Here is a 17341-nt window from a genome sequence, read left to right on the forward strand (position 1 = left end):
TAGATGTTTGCATTGGTCTTGTTTATCACATACACATCTGTCTGGACTCCAGCACAAGAAGAAGAATGACCTAATCGCAAAGTAAAAATAACTATGGCGTCAGCAAATAGGCATCCACCACCACTCTATGTTCTTGTTGCTGAGAAACATTATAAAGCATCGCTCCCAGAGAACCAATGCTATTAATTACCGCCTCGTCAAAAAGAGAAAAAATGTGGTCAGGGTTGCTTGCTTGCTCGCTGTAGTGTGTGGTAAGCCATGTGTGCACCATATGTACCTCTAGCTTTATAATATGCATAAAGCTATTGCAATGAGGTCATAGCTTTAACACAATAAGTCTGTATGACTGATCCCAGCGATGAGGAGGGATGATATGCTTTAACTGTTTCGCCGTCTTTTGTTTTGCGTGTAATGTTGTTGTCTGTTTTTGTTTTACTATGCTCTTTTGTGTATTTAAAGGTGCAGTATTTAACTTTCTGGAGGCGGCACGTCACCTGCATGATTCTGTGGAAATAGAAAGTTAAAACAACACCTTGGAATATTGTCCATGGAGATATGTTTTGTGCTATACTGTGGAAGATTATAGATAAATAAACAATATTTCCATGGAATCAAGCAGGAGGCCCTTCTTCAGGCCAAATAAAAGACATGTTGAAGTTTTTCAGTGCAGTAAAAACTGTTATTTACATTTTTTCTCTGCTTTTCTCTAGATCAACTATGAGGACATCAAGTCGGAGGTCAAAGCCGTGGAGGGCCAGGCCAGGCACTTGGAGGAGCTGTGCCCAGAGAGAGTTCACGTTTTTGGGGCAAAGATCCAGGCGACGCTGCAGGCCTGGTCTGAGCTGGGGGCCAGCGTGATGGAGAACAAATTACGTCTGCGAGAGTTTGTCCAGCTCCAAGACTTCTTCAGGAGCTATCTACAGATGATGTAAGCGGGTGGGGGATGAGACTCTGTCTTTGCTGTAATGGTCTTCTGAGAGCATTACATTATTCTGTCTGGATTAAACAGGACAGGATGTTCCTGTTGTCAAAAACAGGTCCCCAATGAAGGTAAACCTTTCTGGTGGAGTGTTCGCCAGCTAAATGTCTACATGAATATCCTATTGGCTTGCCTGGAATGTTTCACTGTATGGCATTGGTTATTTTAAAATACAGTAGATTAGGATATGTAATCACCTTGTTGGAATATTTTAAGGTAATTACATCTTCTTATGTATTGTCTTTAAAAGTAACCATGTTTTTTCAATATAAAAAGAAGCCAAATTAAGGTTTTTAGAGTGAGCAAGCTTGCTTCTCCACAGATCTAACACGTAGATCATGTGGCCAGGTGGCGTATCTTCCAAGCAAAGCAATAGCAACTCCAGGGAGACAAGAAAAGTTACATAGTGCAGCTTTAAATGTACTAAACACAGGCTTCCTGGGCCTCTTTTTGACAGAGCAATTACTGTTTATCCTTTCACGTAACAGGTCTGGTCATTGTCATTGGCTGTGGATAAATTACTCCTCTCAGACATGTTTGCTCTGTCTGCCTCCTGTTCGTATAGCTCATGGACAGAAGATACAAGGTCCTGCATTTTCTCAGCTACCGCCTTGCATCATGGGAAAGATGGACAGGGGCCAATGGCTGCAGAGCTGGATTCGCAGATTGAGCAAAAGTTTGAGGAGTTTGAAGAGCTGGCAGCTACAGGGAGGAACATTTTAGACAAAGACCATCACCTCAGTCAGATGGTGAGAGAAGTTACACACCATGGCAATGTAATGATTGATCGTATAAATATAATAAATGTAATGTAAACGGATGGTTTTGTGTTTGTTTAAGGTGAGGGAGCGCATGGAGGAGCTGAGGAGTATGCTGGGCTGGATCTCAGTGCACTGGAGAGTCCAAAAACAGCAGTGGCTTCAGAAACAAGAGGCACAGGATCATGTTTACTCTGTCATGTGCTCATCAGTGGCAAAGGTATGAACAAATATCATTTACTTTTGTATTATTCTACCGGTCTAACAGTGGTTAGCATTCCAGCATCATGTTCCCCCAATGTATCTAAATAGGTTTCTCTGGCTGGCCTTTCTGAAAATGTGTAGCATAGGTTGTCAGTACTGCATGGAAATGAGATTCTGAATTTGAGAGTTCCCAGCTTATATAATAATAAATATTTGAGACCTGCAATTTCTAAATAGAGGGTCAGACAACCATATAATGCATTGTAAGCTTTGTCCACACGATGAGGATTATTTATGGGTTCAGCTTCGTGGTATATTTGACAATTTGAGGACTTTTCACTACTCAAAAGATGTAATATTTAGTTTTAAATTGTTAAGTGTTATGGCAGCAGTTCTAATTTTCATCTTTCTGAAACCCATGGATATCTAGAAAATGTCTTATATAATTTTGTTGGTATTTTTTACAGCCTTCAGCACCCGAACAGCAGGCTGACCAATCAGTGTACTCCCCAGTCCTCTCCTGTGATGAAGAAAGGCAACAGGAAGCCAGAGAAACACAGAACTCCTCACTTTTGTGTAAACCCGCAAATAAACAAACAGAGGATGGATATGAGGTCATGACAAGTGTTCCTCTGCACAGTCCAGATGTTAAATCGCCCGAGTCTCCCAAATCTTCAGTCTTCGTCCTCAAAGACAAAAGCAGCCCTGGTTTGGGGAACACAGTCAACCTCATCCTCAGCTTTGGTAACACAGGGGACAGTCAGGTGCAGGTGCTGGATGCTCCTGTCACTGCAGAGGAGGAAGAGGAGGGGACTTCTGAACCTGTTCGCAGAGTGAGTGGTGCTTTTTACGATTAACGCTACACTGTGTATCTTTTAGAGGGTTTATGCCACGTGCTTATCTCCCTAAAGATGTTGTTGTTTTACCTGGAATGTTCAACAGTATGGCATCGAACATATGTATCTCCTTGGAGAAAAATGGGTAATGTCACCAGCAAAAGATAAAAATCTATTCTGTGGAAAGGCGACCCCGCTCACCACACTAAAAATGCACGCAAAAAAAAAAAGTAATTACATAAATGCAAGATGGATCAGTTTAATGTACTGTGGAACAATCCAGAGAAAACAATAACATCTCCATGGAGGCGAGCACTTGAAAAGTTGCATAATGCGCCTTTACACATATTTCCATGTTGAGATTTGTTTTTGTAGCATTTCACCACTGCTCAGGATCTCCTTCCTAAACTGTCAGCTGCTTTAATCCTCTCTCCTCAAGCATTGTGTCCTGCTTTTTCCCCTTATTTCTCCCTGTAGCCCACTGTGCCACAACCTGTCCGTAAAACCTTTTGGAGGCGCTGCCAGGGCCTTTTGGAAAATACTCTGGGTAGTTTAAAGAGAAAGAAAAAGATTTATCGACAGAGTGCAAACGAGGTAAATTGCGTAGTGTGTGAACTGGCGCTGCATGCTGCGTCTGGAGTGGTGCATGCTGGGAGTGTTTGTTAACATTCTTCGCTAACCTCAAGACAAGGTAAGGACTTCCTCAGACGGCCGCTCCTCTGTAAGCCAGGTTTAAGTGTCAAAGCCCCAAAGCTCTGTCAAGTAATTGGCGCAAACCACATGTTTGGGGGGAATTACTAAAGCATATTGAATTTTGTAAAGCCAGACTAGACTCCAGTACAGAGAAATATTACGTAATTTCAAACACACTTTTGCCTGTATGAACTTGATAATTTATGAATATTTAAATGTTTTATATAGCCTTTAACAATTTCCAGCATCTGTGTGTATTGCAGTGGAACTAATTTAATTATATTTGGCTTTGAATGAATAGAATACACCGTTATTGACCTCGATGTGGAGAAACTTGCCAGAGCAGCTCTTAATGATTTGCGTGTTGGTGTTGTCACGATACAGACATTTCAAACACAATATTTCATACCAAGGAAAAAGCTCAATATTCAGTTCCGACCACAATGATTATTAAAAAGCAATTTTTTAATTTTTTTTTTAAACAGTAGAATCTAATTTTTTACTTATTTTCTGTTACCATGTGGTCATATATATTATAAATTATAATACTACAACTATTTTTGTACTGATCTCTATCTATTATCTCCTTTTTTTTAACTAGTTTTTGTATTGATTATTTGGGTAGTATTACAAATTCAGTGTAGTAATAACAGTGAGCAATAAAATCAAGATTGGATAAGATATTTGTAATAAAACATAATAAAAGTGCATGTAAAATTAGTAACAAGTAGGAAATATTACTAAACAGACAAAATAAAATAGGCAACTTACTTACTTACAATTTTTTTCATGAATTGGCCCCCCTCTTTCTTGCTCGTAGTGGGTGTCAGGCGGCGTATTCCAGCTGCTTCGTACGTGAGGATTTACACAGACTGGGCAACCGCCACTTAAACATAGAGAGACAGACAATAACACTTAGATTCATTATGGACAATTTGGATTAGCCATATGTGTCTGGGCATTTGTAGGAAGTCTGGGTAAGACCTGGACTCTGCAAAACTGAAGAGCCAGTAATGTGTTGCATATGGAGGTTTTAGACTACAGGGGTATTTATATGAAACTATGGGTGAACAATGGTGGAAAGTTTCTAATTGCAATCTGGCAAACACTGTAATTCGTTTTAGATTGGTGTTTTACAATCAGGACATCAGATGGAGTTGTTAAATGTAATTTCGTTGTTTGTTTTTTTCAAGATAATAAAGGAATCGATCGGTATATCAATTCATTTCTCACAGTGGACGTTCACATTTGAGAAAGGTAAACTGATACAAGAATCACATTTATTTATTTGTAAAGAGACAGAACGTATTAATGAACATTACAAACACAGCAAAAATGTAAATATGTAAAGATTAAAGCCAACGTGGGTCATTTCCATCTTCAGTCCCTTGACAGTTTCATGTAAAACAGTTTACAGGACGAGGAAAAGAGCAGCAACAAACAATCATACAAAACAATCATACAAAAGGAAATGTAACACACCAGCACACTCACTATACACACAATGCACTCACTATATACACAATAGACTCTATACACACACAACACACTCTCTATACACACAACGCACTCTCTATACACACAGCACACTCACTATATACACAATAGACTCTATACACACACAACACACTCACTACACACACACAACACACTCTCTATACACACAGCACACTCTGCATATGCAACACACACTCTATACACACAGCACACTCACTATACACACAGCACACTCTGCATATGCAACACACACTCTATACACACACAGCACACTCTCTATACACACAATACACTCGCTATACACACAACACACTCACTATACACACAACACACTCACTATACACACAGCACACTCTATACACACAATACACTCGCTATACACACAACACACTCACTATACACACAACACACTCACTACACACACAACACACTCGCTACACACACAATACACTCGCTATACACACAATACACTCGCTATACACACAACACACTCACTATACACACAACACACTCACTACACACACAACACACTCACTACACACACACACACAACACACTCTATACACACAGCACACTCTACATATGCAACACACACTCTATACACACAACACACTCACTATACACACAGCACACTCTCTATACATACGATACACTCACTATACACACGCAACACACTCTATATAAACACACAACACACTCTCTATGTACACAGCACCCTCACTATACACACAACACTCTCACTATACACACACAAGACACTCACTATACACACAGCACCCTCACTATATACACACAACACTTTCTATATACATAACACAGTCACTATGCACACTCAAGACACTATTACACTCATGATGCACACAACACACTCTATACACACAACACACTCTATAAACACAACACACTCTCTATAGTTAAAAGTTAAACCAACAGCCCCTCGATATAAAAAAGTAGTTTAGTTTTGACATATTTGACACAACAAACTCTCCTTTAAAGCTTGTGAAAAAGCCGTCAGTGTTGTTGCTCTCGTATAGAAGCAGACAGTGTGTTCCACGTGCACAACATGTTTGTAGAGGTTTAAATTAAATATGACCCCATAAAGACAGGATATTTTGTTGTTTACACATGAAAATTGATATTTGCTAATGGTGTTAATTCAGGTACCTCAATCTGAAACAGCTAAACATTAAAATGAAAGAAATGGAAAGTATTATGTAAAATAAAAAAGCAGTGAGTCACTTGCTTCTCCTGAAACGCTCCCAGTTTAAACACAGAGGCACGGTACATTTATTTTCAACACTTTCTCTTGACATTCACACTTGTTGCTGGGTCTAAACCTGTTGAAGGCGGCTGGATTGCACTATTGACATGGACAGAGCGAAGCTGATGAGTAATATCCACACCCCTCCTCCTCCTCTTCCTCCTCATTCTCCTCCTCCTCCTCTGTGCTGTGAATGTTGACAGAAACTCGCTCTCCTCTTATGTCACCACAGACCTGATGTCAACTGTCAGCTTCTCTCCCAAACAGCCGCGCCACAATTGTGTAAAACAAGTGATCTCACCCTCGCTTCCCATGTAAACCATTCCCACATTAGCACAAGAGCTGGGAATCACAGGGTTCTTTAGAATTACATACTGATCATTCGGCCTGTCGTAATAACAAACTTTGAAAAAATATCACAATAAATACAGTTTTGCAACTACTTTATGTCACGGACGCAATAATCACAAAGCAGGAATGGGCATAATTGTAAAAAATAAATAAATAAATAAATCTAATTGTAGAAAAAGAAGGACACGTTGAATAGGGTGAGACATGGAAGGATGGACAAGCTCATAGGTAATAACTGGAATAACACTAGTTTTTTATCAATTATAAGGCGCAAAGACATTGGAATAAAAATGAGTGCCAACATATCACAACACTGAATGTGGGTACATGCAAAAAGTCTTGATTTCCTTGTGACAAAAAAATATTCTCATGTTTTTTATGTAAATCTCACTTTATAATTCATGTGACATCAATGAAAAAGTGGGATGTTCACGGAATAAATGGGACGAGGGACAAGGGCCTAAATGGCTGTGCTGGACATATTTTGAAGTACAGAAATATAAGGCGATAAATGATAATGTTGACACTACTTTAAGCCACTGACACAATAATAATAATGCAAAATAATCCCAGTAAACCATTTTTAATAGATGGTATCATTAAAAGACTTTAGGTCAGCGGTGTCCAAATATGGTCCGGGGCCAAATGCGGCCCTCAAAACAATTTTTATTGGCCCTCAGGTCTTCAGTTGAACTGGCCCAATTGATCATAATCAGTACTTTTTAAGGCAAATTTGAGCAATCCGACCAATTTAACTTAAATGACATCACATTGCGTTGTTATACAGAACTAATATTAATATTTTAAGCCTTATTTAAAATATATTAAATTCACCCATCTGAATAATCCACTGTATTCACCACTGGTCTGAGGCCCTCCGTGCCGATTATTTTTCAAGATGTGGCCCTTGGTCAAAACCGTTTGGGCATCCCTGCTTTAGGTACTACATATAATATAATTTTATTGGTTAATAACAGTCCCTTATTCAAGCATTTACAGCTCAAATGTATTTAATTGTATTACAGAAAAATACCCCCAACCTTAACAAAAGAGAATGTACACATGATAATAACTAAGGCCCAAAATATATTGTTCTAGCTTTTATAAATTGTGACAGGCCTAATCCATTCATTATTGTGGCACCAAATAATCACAATTTCTGGTATTTTAATATTTTGTCACACCCCTTATTGACAAACACCTAAACACCAACCTCAGTACTAGACAAAAAAAGGGGGCGATTGTGAACTTTTCCAACAGGTCCCCAGACTCTATACAAGTTGATTTATAGTCCAGGGCAACCACGGCAACATGAGATTAGTCACAGAGTTGAAAGGTCAAACCATTACAGCTGCATATATGACGGCATGGGTAACATACGTGTTTGATTAAGGTCGCTCTGAAGTGTTCTCATGTCCTGTCCCTTTTGATTTTTCTTTGTTTGTAGTTTGAAAAATGCGAGTGAATTCCTGAGTCCATTTTGTCTGGACAGTTTGTGGTGTAGACTAAACAGGCTGATGTTTGTCTTTGGAAGTTTGCTTAGATTGGGACCATTACATTCTTCTGTATGACACGAAAAGACAGGAAGTGAATGGCAAGTTTAATGGCCTTACTTCATTGTTATGTAAGAAAATATATCACGGGTCCCTGCGGAAATAGCTTTTGTACTTTACGTTACTGAACCACTTAACACCACAAGCAACATAGAAAAGTGTTTTTTTACTTGAAAAATAGAATTAGTTAATTTTAAACGGTCCAAAGTTATTCCTTACTTATTTTATGCATATCATCCTAATTATTAACGCGATAAGTCGATAAACGCTTTGTAAATTTTTCAGAAACCAAAGAGGATTTTTGCTGTCATGGTAAAGCTAAAAGCAACTAGCATTCCAATGCACACTTCCTGATTAAAATACTTTATAATTAGATGCAGTGGACATATTTTGACATCAAGAGCTGCTTATACAATATATTTTTACTAGGGCAGGACAAATTTTGAAAGATAAATAGGAAAAAATCAGGTGCAGGGCCTTTAATTTTAAATATTTAACTTTACTGTATATATTGTGTAGTAGTGTGTGTACTTAAACTAGTCCTCCTCTCTGTTCAACTTGGTTTTGTGTAGCTAGTTTCATATTTTGATTCAAGTCTGTATAGTCCAGGGAGGCCCAACCACTTTTCTTTGTAGGCCCAAAACAAAAATATACTAGCATGCCAAGGACTCATGCATCAACATTTTGCATGTACAAGTTAAATACAGACAGGACTAATTTGATGTTGTTGACTTTGATTGAGTCTCTTTTGTGGTGTTATTTTTATGATAGCTGTAGGGACTAAGCTAACAACTTCAGTTTTGAGTTTCATTGAAAACAGACAAGCCCTTTTGAGAGCCGTGCTGACACATTCCCCTCTGCAGTAAATCTCACATTCATGATATCACTTTCTCTGTTTCTTTAGGTAAGCACCTACTTGCATGTCAAGGAGAACAGCTTGTCGTCGGGCCCTGTGTACGAGAGCATCACCCTGCCCCGTCTAAAGAGCCACTCACCCCCCTCACCTCCCCCGTCCCCGTCCACACCACCAAACGCAACCCAGATGACAAACTACCACTTGTCCACCGGGGGGAGCACTTCTATCTTCAGCAGTCTCAAGAGGATCGGCAAGAAACGGAAACGCAAGAGGGATAATACAAGAAGACACTCAATTCAGAAAATCATGGGAGTAGAGGAGCAAGAGGAAGAAATTCCCAAAAGTGCTTCTGAGAAAGTAAATTACGATACACGGACTTGGCCGCTGAAACAAGGCAGGAGGAAGAAGGCAAAGAGTCCGGAAAATGTAGCTAAAGACTATATGAAAAACCCCTTGTTGAAAGACATTGAAAGTGAATGTACAGGTGAATACAACATCACGCCTTACGCTGTTTCAGAAGCACCATCGTCTTCTGCGAATCACATTAAAAGCCACTGCCGCTTTCTCTCATTGGGTTCTGTGTTAAGTTTTGAGTTGCCTAAAGATATGAAAGTTATCCCTAGTATTCAAGATATCATTACAATTGCTCCGCCAGACTCCAAAAAATCAACAGGAGAAGATCCGGACCCACTTTCACAAAGACAAACTGCACTTAGCTCCTTCAAACAGACAAGACCTGCGTTGGCTGAAACCACGTCAGAAAATGAAAATGCTACAAGTTCTCCCATTGAAAAAGATACAGCTGATAACTATACACTGAAACAGCAATCTCATATATTAAAAACTGGCCAATGTGATAACAAATTACAAGTTGAATGCAGCGCTAATACAGTTTTGAACAGAGAAAGTGACCAGCAATCAAATAAAATCAAGAATCCCATTTACGTCAACCATCACCCCATTAAAACTTGCAATAAACATGAGTGTCTGAGTGTTCATACGCTTATAAAGGATTTAAATGGGCACAAGTATCACAAATGTACAAGACCCCATAATGCCCAAGGTCATAGCCAAGCCTCACATATGGTGGTCAATCTAAAGTCAACTGTAAATGTAAACGTTCGCCAAGATTCACTGGACTCTGGTATCTCGAGTTTGGGCAGTGTTAAGCTTTCTTCAGAAATACCCAGCCTCGAAAATCTTCAACCCAAAGGTATTGTGGGTAAAATGATGTCGTTGGATGTAGGGTGCATTGGTAACAACAAGGAGTTCAAAACAAATATGTCGTCTACTAGTGAATTTGAATCAGAGGCGGTGCACGTCGACCACCAGCAGTTTGAAGAAGTGGAGGAGGAGTTAGAAGGAATTTGGAGTCAAAATTTAAGAAATAGCATATGCTCAGATATTATGTACCAACCAAATCAAGACGAAACACTGTCAGTTGATCAGCCTGTTCTGCCATCTTCACCCCCTGCGTCCAAAAGTCCTGCGGTTCTCTATAGAAATTTGGTAACCGCCTCTGCTCCTAATCTTCTTGTAGCAGAGTTCAAGCTTCCACCTTCTGTGCAAAGTTTACTGGGGTATGACAAATGTCCCAATCGGCACCTGTCTTCCCTGGCTGTGGGGGAGAGGAGGTCCTGGGCGGCCTTCCCAAACCGAGACCCCTCTTCCTCCTTGTCCTCTGGGCCCTCCAACGGGACGTCGGTGGCTGTGAACGAGACTGCGTCCGATCCAGTGAAGCTTCCAGAGATAGAGGACAGTCAGAGATACATTTACCAGTACAGAGAGGAGGAAGAGGAGGAGAGAGAGGATGAAGAGGAGGAGCACACAAGCTGTTTCAAGGTACGGCACAGGGTTTGGAATGTACTCATTCAACTACTGCTAATTGTTATACAGCTGGATCTAATTGGGTTGAAACTGATTATAGTTTTTTAAAATTCACAAAAGTAGAGTGCCACCAATGTTCTTTTCCTAAATATTTTAGTTTTATTGTCCGCCTCAATTAGTAAAATTTAGTTTGAAAATGTAAAATGACATCTAAACAAAAATTAAGAATTTTTTTTTTATAATAGAAGATAATTTCTGAGTTTTAAGGCTTAAAGAGACATTAAAAGCTAATCAAAAGAAGGTTTCTTTTTAGATGATCAGTATTAAAAAATTTAACTTGGATGAAATTGGATAAGTAATGTTGAAGAATAGGGTAAAAATGCATAGTTAACTATACAGTGCACTTTGCAGAATTCAAAAATGTCATTCTTAATTGCTTGAACAAGTGTATGCACAAGTATAAACAGGAAATATTTGACTTGAGTAAAACAGACTAGCATTAAACACTATTATTATTATTACACTCCTGCTTTTATCACATAGGATTGTGTTATTCTATGTGACAGAATCACTCACTGAGCCTCTTCTCTGTGCCTCAGGGTGAGGAGGGTAACTGTCAGCAAACCTCTCCGACATCTGAACACACTGAAACGCAGGATCACACGACGGCCACTGGAGAGCGCTGTATCGCTTTGGTAAAATCTTCCCTGTGCCATTACATATTACCAGCACTACTCATACAAGTAAAAGCAAGTCTCAAGGTGCTTATCCATGTTTCACTTCAGAGGCCAGAGCTGCAGAGTATGGAGGGGACCCTGGAGAGAAAGCAGAGACTACAGCTAGGAGGAAAAAAAGTAAAAAAAACACATTCGATATAACAGAAGCAGAAGTAGTGGTAGCAGTAGTAGCAGTAGTAATAGTCATGGAAGATGTATTCAGTTTTATTACTTTAAAAAGTGCATATATTAGAGCAAAAAATATTCAAGTAAAAGTATAAAATTTAAACCGTGATGGTATTTTGTTCATACTTTGAGATCTATTAAAGCGTTAATGTTTTCTAGCTGTTTTTATTTGTATATTTTTGTCTGGTCAAACTACGAACACTGTAACCTGCTCTCAAATGTAATAAAAGTGAGTGTCTACTGGTGGTAATTGTAGTAGTAATAGTAATAGTGGTGTGGTCAGCAAACTCAGAGCTCTGTCAGCAACACTGTTCTTATCTTATTTTCTCAGGCAGCCTCTCGGGGATGGAGTTCCTACCACACTGTCCTATATAGACACACCTTGTGCTTCTACCAGGATAGAAAGGACATTCTGAGGGTAAGCGAAATAAAAGTGCAAAAGTCGGTTTCAAATTAATGCATGAAGATAACTGCTGTAACACGTCATATTTGAAGACACATTATTCCTAGAGATTTTTGAGGGCACCCAATGTAAGGAGCGTATTCTACTTTTTGATTGGAAGTCATGAGAACTGTACATGTTAACTTAATATCTCAGGATTTAGATGAACAAAGAAAGTTCTACGATACATAATCTAACACCTAAAGCAATAATAATTCAAATGTATTTCATATAGAGTTCCAGTTGTGGTCTGCCACTGAATCTCATTGGAGCAGAGTGTATCCCGGCTCCAGAATACACAAAAAAACCCAATTGCTTCCACCTGAGGTAAGACAGATTCAGGTGATATTACACTCTAGGTCTGTTTTTGATAATGACGATAATAAACACATTTACTTTGCCCCTCAGGCTCAGAGACGGCTCTGAATACCTGCTCAACGCCTCCTCACGACTCCTCATGAAGAAATGGATTATGAAAATACAAGCAAATACAGGTACCTACGCATGCTACCCTACAAATATTTGAAAAGGTTTTTTGTATTTTTTTTTTGTAAGAAAAAAAATACTGTTGCTTTACTGTTGCTTCATACTTGGGCTGGGTAGGGGTTTGTCAGAAGTCATATAGTCATATTCCCATGATATCTTTGTAGCATCGCTCAATGGACTCTTTTTACACCTGTTTTAAAGATGCATAACTAGTCAAAAGTTTGAACAGACCTTCTTATTATTTTTGTCTTCTGCATGTATAAACTGTACAAAGTTTACATTTTATACATGCAGAAGACAAAAATATATGGAATTATGTAGTAAAGCAAATGGTCGTTACTTTGATCATTTGAATATAAAATATATTTAAAAAAATAGTATTTATAGAGTTATTATAGAGTCATTTAACTTTTTTTCTTTGCTACATAATTCCATATATCTTACCATCATGTATTAAAAATAAATAAAGAAAAAAAAAAATGAATGAGAGGTAGCAAAAGACGAAATTTAAATCTATCAACTGGACAAATCGTTGTAGGATTGAAGACGTTTTGCTGCTTGTTAACAGATTTACATTTCGTCTTTTGCTCTGGATCAGACCTGGACGACTCAGGGACTACACAGAGATTGACTGAGAGGGTGTGTCCAAACTTGTGCCTGGTCATGTACATACATATATTTAGACATCATCATTATGTAGGTACTTATTTGCTGTGCAGTTGTAGACAGTCTGCTACATGTTGTGTTGATTATTCCTTTGTTTAAACAGGACGTCCCAAGGCTGGCTCTGTAACATCAGGGGTCTGCAGAGATGTGGACCTTCCTTTTTCTGTGTAAGACAACAAAATATAATTGATATATTTTATAAATAATTTTAAATATTTATTTTACTAGAGGCAATATATACAGAAACATATTACAGTTAAATATATACAGGAACATATTACAGTTACATATAGAGGAGTACTCAAGAAAATTGGATATAGATTTATTAATTGATTTCATAAATCTGGTTCCATTTTTATTGGAACCGCTTATATAAAAACACTATATAAACTGTATATTTAATTCTGTAGAGCAGCATCTATAAATATGGCATTATATTGGCATAATAATGGGATTAAATATTGATTCTAATGCTTTGATCCCCTCTTTTCCTCTCTCCTCCCTTCAGGTCACCCTCTCCGTGCTCTCGATCTCCCTCATCCTCCCCTCATGAAGTCACCTCCACGTTCCCGCAGCTCAAACCACGAGGCTCCGCCCAAACCACAATCACCCTCAGAGAGTTCAGTCAAATGTCACAGGGTCATATAAGGAGCACAGAGGAGAAGCAGGACCCCTGCTCTGTGGCGGGGGGATGGGGTAAAGAACTACACGGTACAGATGTGTGTAAATATATATCTGCTGTAGTGCTGTTGAGTTTAAGGGAAAGGCTTGATCATTTTTTATTGCCATGTGGTTAGGCCTGTCACCTTAACACACTTTGAAGTTCGATACATTGTTGAAGTAAATCAGTAAGTTAAATAGTTAAACAGAAGTAAATTAAAATCACAAACTGCGATAAATAAATAGCTGAATGAAACACTGTAGTACTTAGTTTGCATCATAGAGGTTATTCATTTATGGCTTAAATTGTATCATAAGTATCATAGTTCTGATATAGACAAAGAACGTTATTAAATTATTCAAAAAAATGTCAAATTTGATCGTTTTATGTATTTTTTCCACTTTTTTTGATCAGTTCCTGGGTGTTGTTAATTTGTAATATACTCAGGGCAGCTGTGGCTTCAGTTTTGCTTACCACTAACAAGTGTAAAGACCAGGAAGTAAATGCAGTAATGCAGTGTAAAGCGTCTTCGAGTATCCAAGTGCTACATACGTCACATGCATATTATCCTTAAATAAAAAGGTCCCATAGAAACCGGAAATACAGAGTTTGTGAGTTATAGTGACCAGAATATAAAAACTTAATTGAAGAAACTCATCTTCATCCAAGCTATTACAGATAATGAAGTAATTTTCAATGATAATTACAAAGGCCAAGGATGTAATATGTCATCCTATTACAAATTTAACTGTAGTTTGAATGTAATCCACTAGGGGGAGCTAAAGCTTTGTTATATTTCACAAAGATTACATCACATGAATATTACTTTGATTGTTTAAATGATCCTTCTGGACATTATTGCACAAACTGAGAGTGTTGTTGTTATTGCAGCTGGTGAGGATGACTACAGTTTGACACAGACAGTGACTCAAACACCCGGAGGCTCCACAGACTCTGCTCCTCTCCCTCTGAACACACAGGACGGGCTCAGCAACCAGCGCCGCTCCCACTCCTTCACTTCAGGTTAGATCACTGTGAATCATTGAAACTACCTTTAATCCTGGAATAATCAAAGCTCTATCTCAATGTTATGCATGTTATGTGTTGCTGTGACACTGTTTTTTATAATCTTTACTTTAGTTATATTATTATTCCTGGCCAATATTTTATCTTGTCTCTTAACTCTTATCTTGACTTTTATTAGAATTTTCTAACTATCTGCCCTGTATCCATTGGTTGCAGAATGATGACAAATTTGGACCGTGCTAAACCAATTAACAATTTAAAACTAAATATCCTATGTTTTTTTATTGAGGATGAAAAAATATAACATGAAAACAATATAATAACAACAATATGTAAACAAGAAACAAATAAAACTAAAAAAAACAAAAAAAAAAACAGAACTGGGGACAGAAATGAAACAGAAATGGCAAAAAGTCCTCAAAATGTTGCTTTTTACAGGAAGCAGAAACTTATGAATTAAGAGCTAAGGATGAGTGATAATATCAAAAATGAATTGTTTTATAAATATTTGGAGTACCCCAATGACAATTTTCAGATTGTATTTGGGGAATGCATCAGAAATGTGCAAAAGTTTAAATATCTGAGGTTTAAGTATCACACCAATGAAGAGTAAAAAATTTACACAAAAATGGAAATATATTACTTTAAGTTTGAACTGCAAGTTTACATCCATTTTATTTCAGCTTTTTATTTGTTTTCATGGGTTTAATCTTCATGTTGAAAGCAACTTTTGAGGACTTTTCACCATTGAAAAGATGGAATATTTTGTTTTATATTGTTAATTACTATGACAACGGTCCAGATTTTTCATCATTCTGAAACCCATGCATGCCATAACATAATTTTTGGATTTTGCATATCTTACAATTATTGCAATATCATCTTCTTTCACCTCTACTAAGAGCTGCCATAAGAAATATATTTCTCCAATATAAGATCTATAAAGTTGTGTTGTATCTTGTTTGCAGCCACATACCAGAAGATCAGCCCCGTGTTGAGCTGCGCTGGAGGCAGAGGGGTGGAGAGGGGCTCAAACTACTGTGTGACTCTTCTGGTGGGGGACAAGTCACGTGATATACCCTCCGTCTCCCGTAGCAACGTCTCTCCCGTGGGTGAACCCTCCGCCCTCAGGTACTACACAAGCCTGCCCCGACCACGCAACAAGTCTGTCTTCAAAAAGTTCTTTGGAAGAAAAGACTATTGAGATTCACAATGTGCAGTGCGCATAAACCGCTACTACTGACAGTATTTATGACCTGAAGAATAACAAGAATTTATTGAATTTACGTGTTAAAACCATGTAAGGTGCCACTAAGGAAACGTAAACTTATCTTAACAATTCTTTATATGTTCTGTACTGGTAATCCTTTTGTATGAGTGTGTGCTGTGTTATAGCAGAAGAGATGAACCAAAGTTACCATAGCAGTCTTATATTTCTCCTGTACATTTTATTCTGTGTGTTTTAAAGGTGCACTATGTAACTTTTCTGGTGCGTGGTCCGCAACCTGCTTCTGTCTATAAATATGTTATTGCTTTTCCTGGAATGTTCCACTGTACAGCCCTAAAATGCATAAAATGACCTTCACAAATATTCTTTCTTACTGTGATCTGTACCTTGGCTTGATTATCACCATTGTCTCTATAGAGATACAGAAGTTTAATGCCATATTGTGAAACATTCCACATAAAGGAAAGTAGGTGACGGACCTTATAGTGCACCTGTGATGTCTGTTCGTTTGTCTTCCAAAGAAAGTGACAATGTGTGAGTTAATGTGTGAGGTCAATTTAAACACTACATTTTGCCACTCATTTATTACCTTTTGCACTGTGTGGTGCATTTTGCATTTTGTACTTTGACTCTATCTGCAGTTTGATACTGCTTTTGTGCTTGTTTTATATTCACATTATTAAGATACTGTAAAGTCTGTTCATAATAAAACATTGATCATTTGTCTGTCTGTGTATGGTATGGTTGCTGCATATCTAGCACTCACAAGAATGGGTTTCCCCCAAAGTGGTCCGGTTTCCCCCATCAGCCTATAACATTTGTAGTAGGTAATTCTGAGGTCTCTGGGTACTGCACTGGTCAATGCTCCTGTCAGGTTGCCCATAAATTGAAGCATCAGTCAAATGTAGAGTTTAATTTGTTTACAAAAACACAAAAAAATACCATTTACTGGAGATTACAGTCTATAACATTAGTATGAATCGCTCACTGTCAGCCTCTTTGTTCAGTAAAGATATGATTACGGGCGATGTTTTACACAAGTGTGAGATAAGTGTTGCCGCGGTGACAGTGTCTTGTCTGAGGGTTCTGTTGTCATCCCCGCGGGCTTTGAAGAG

The 17341-nt window shown here is 38.2% G+C and overlaps 1 protein-coding gene across 2 annotated transcripts in view; it reads left to right on the plus strand.

Annotated features, from left to right (window-relative positions):
• LOC117382198 (uncharacterized) overlaps positions 1-16949 on the plus strand; it is a 36480-nt gene extending 19531 nt beyond the window's left edge. Inside the window, exons 20-34 of one of the 2 annotated variants that reach the window (XM_055227267.1) lie at positions 711-928; positions 1545-1728; positions 1820-1957; positions 2409-2774; positions 3255-3371; positions 9037-10830; positions 11415-11510; positions 11601-11669; positions 12049-12135; positions 12395-12486; positions 12568-12653; positions 13415-13478; positions 13820-14007; positions 14864-14995; positions 15967-16949. In XM_055227267.1, coding sequence (XP_055083242.1) covers positions 711-928; positions 1545-1728; positions 1820-1957; positions 2409-2774; positions 3255-3371; positions 9037-10830; positions 11415-11510; positions 11601-11669; positions 12049-12135; positions 12395-12486; positions 12568-12653; positions 13415-13478; positions 13820-14007; positions 14864-14995; positions 15967-16202 — 3867 coding nt within the window. In that variant the 3' untranslated portion in view covers positions 16203-16949. The remainder of the gene's footprint in view (positions 1-710; positions 929-1544; positions 1729-1819; positions 1958-2408; positions 2775-3254; positions 3372-9036; positions 10831-11414; positions 11511-11600; positions 11670-12048; positions 12136-12394; positions 12487-12567; positions 12654-13414; positions 13479-13819; positions 14008-14863; positions 14996-15966) is intronic. The other variant, XM_055227268.1, reaches the window with a different exon arrangement.
• The last annotated feature ends 392 nt before the right edge of the window (positions 16950-17341 follow it).

Source organism: Periophthalmus magnuspinnatus, chromosome 15, assembly GCF_009829125.3.
Source record: "Periophthalmus magnuspinnatus isolate fPerMag1 chromosome 15, fPerMag1.2.pri, whole genome shotgun sequence".
In the NCBI taxonomy this organism is placed as follows: Eukaryota; Metazoa; Chordata; class Actinopteri; order Gobiiformes; family Gobiidae; genus Periophthalmus; species Periophthalmus magnuspinnatus.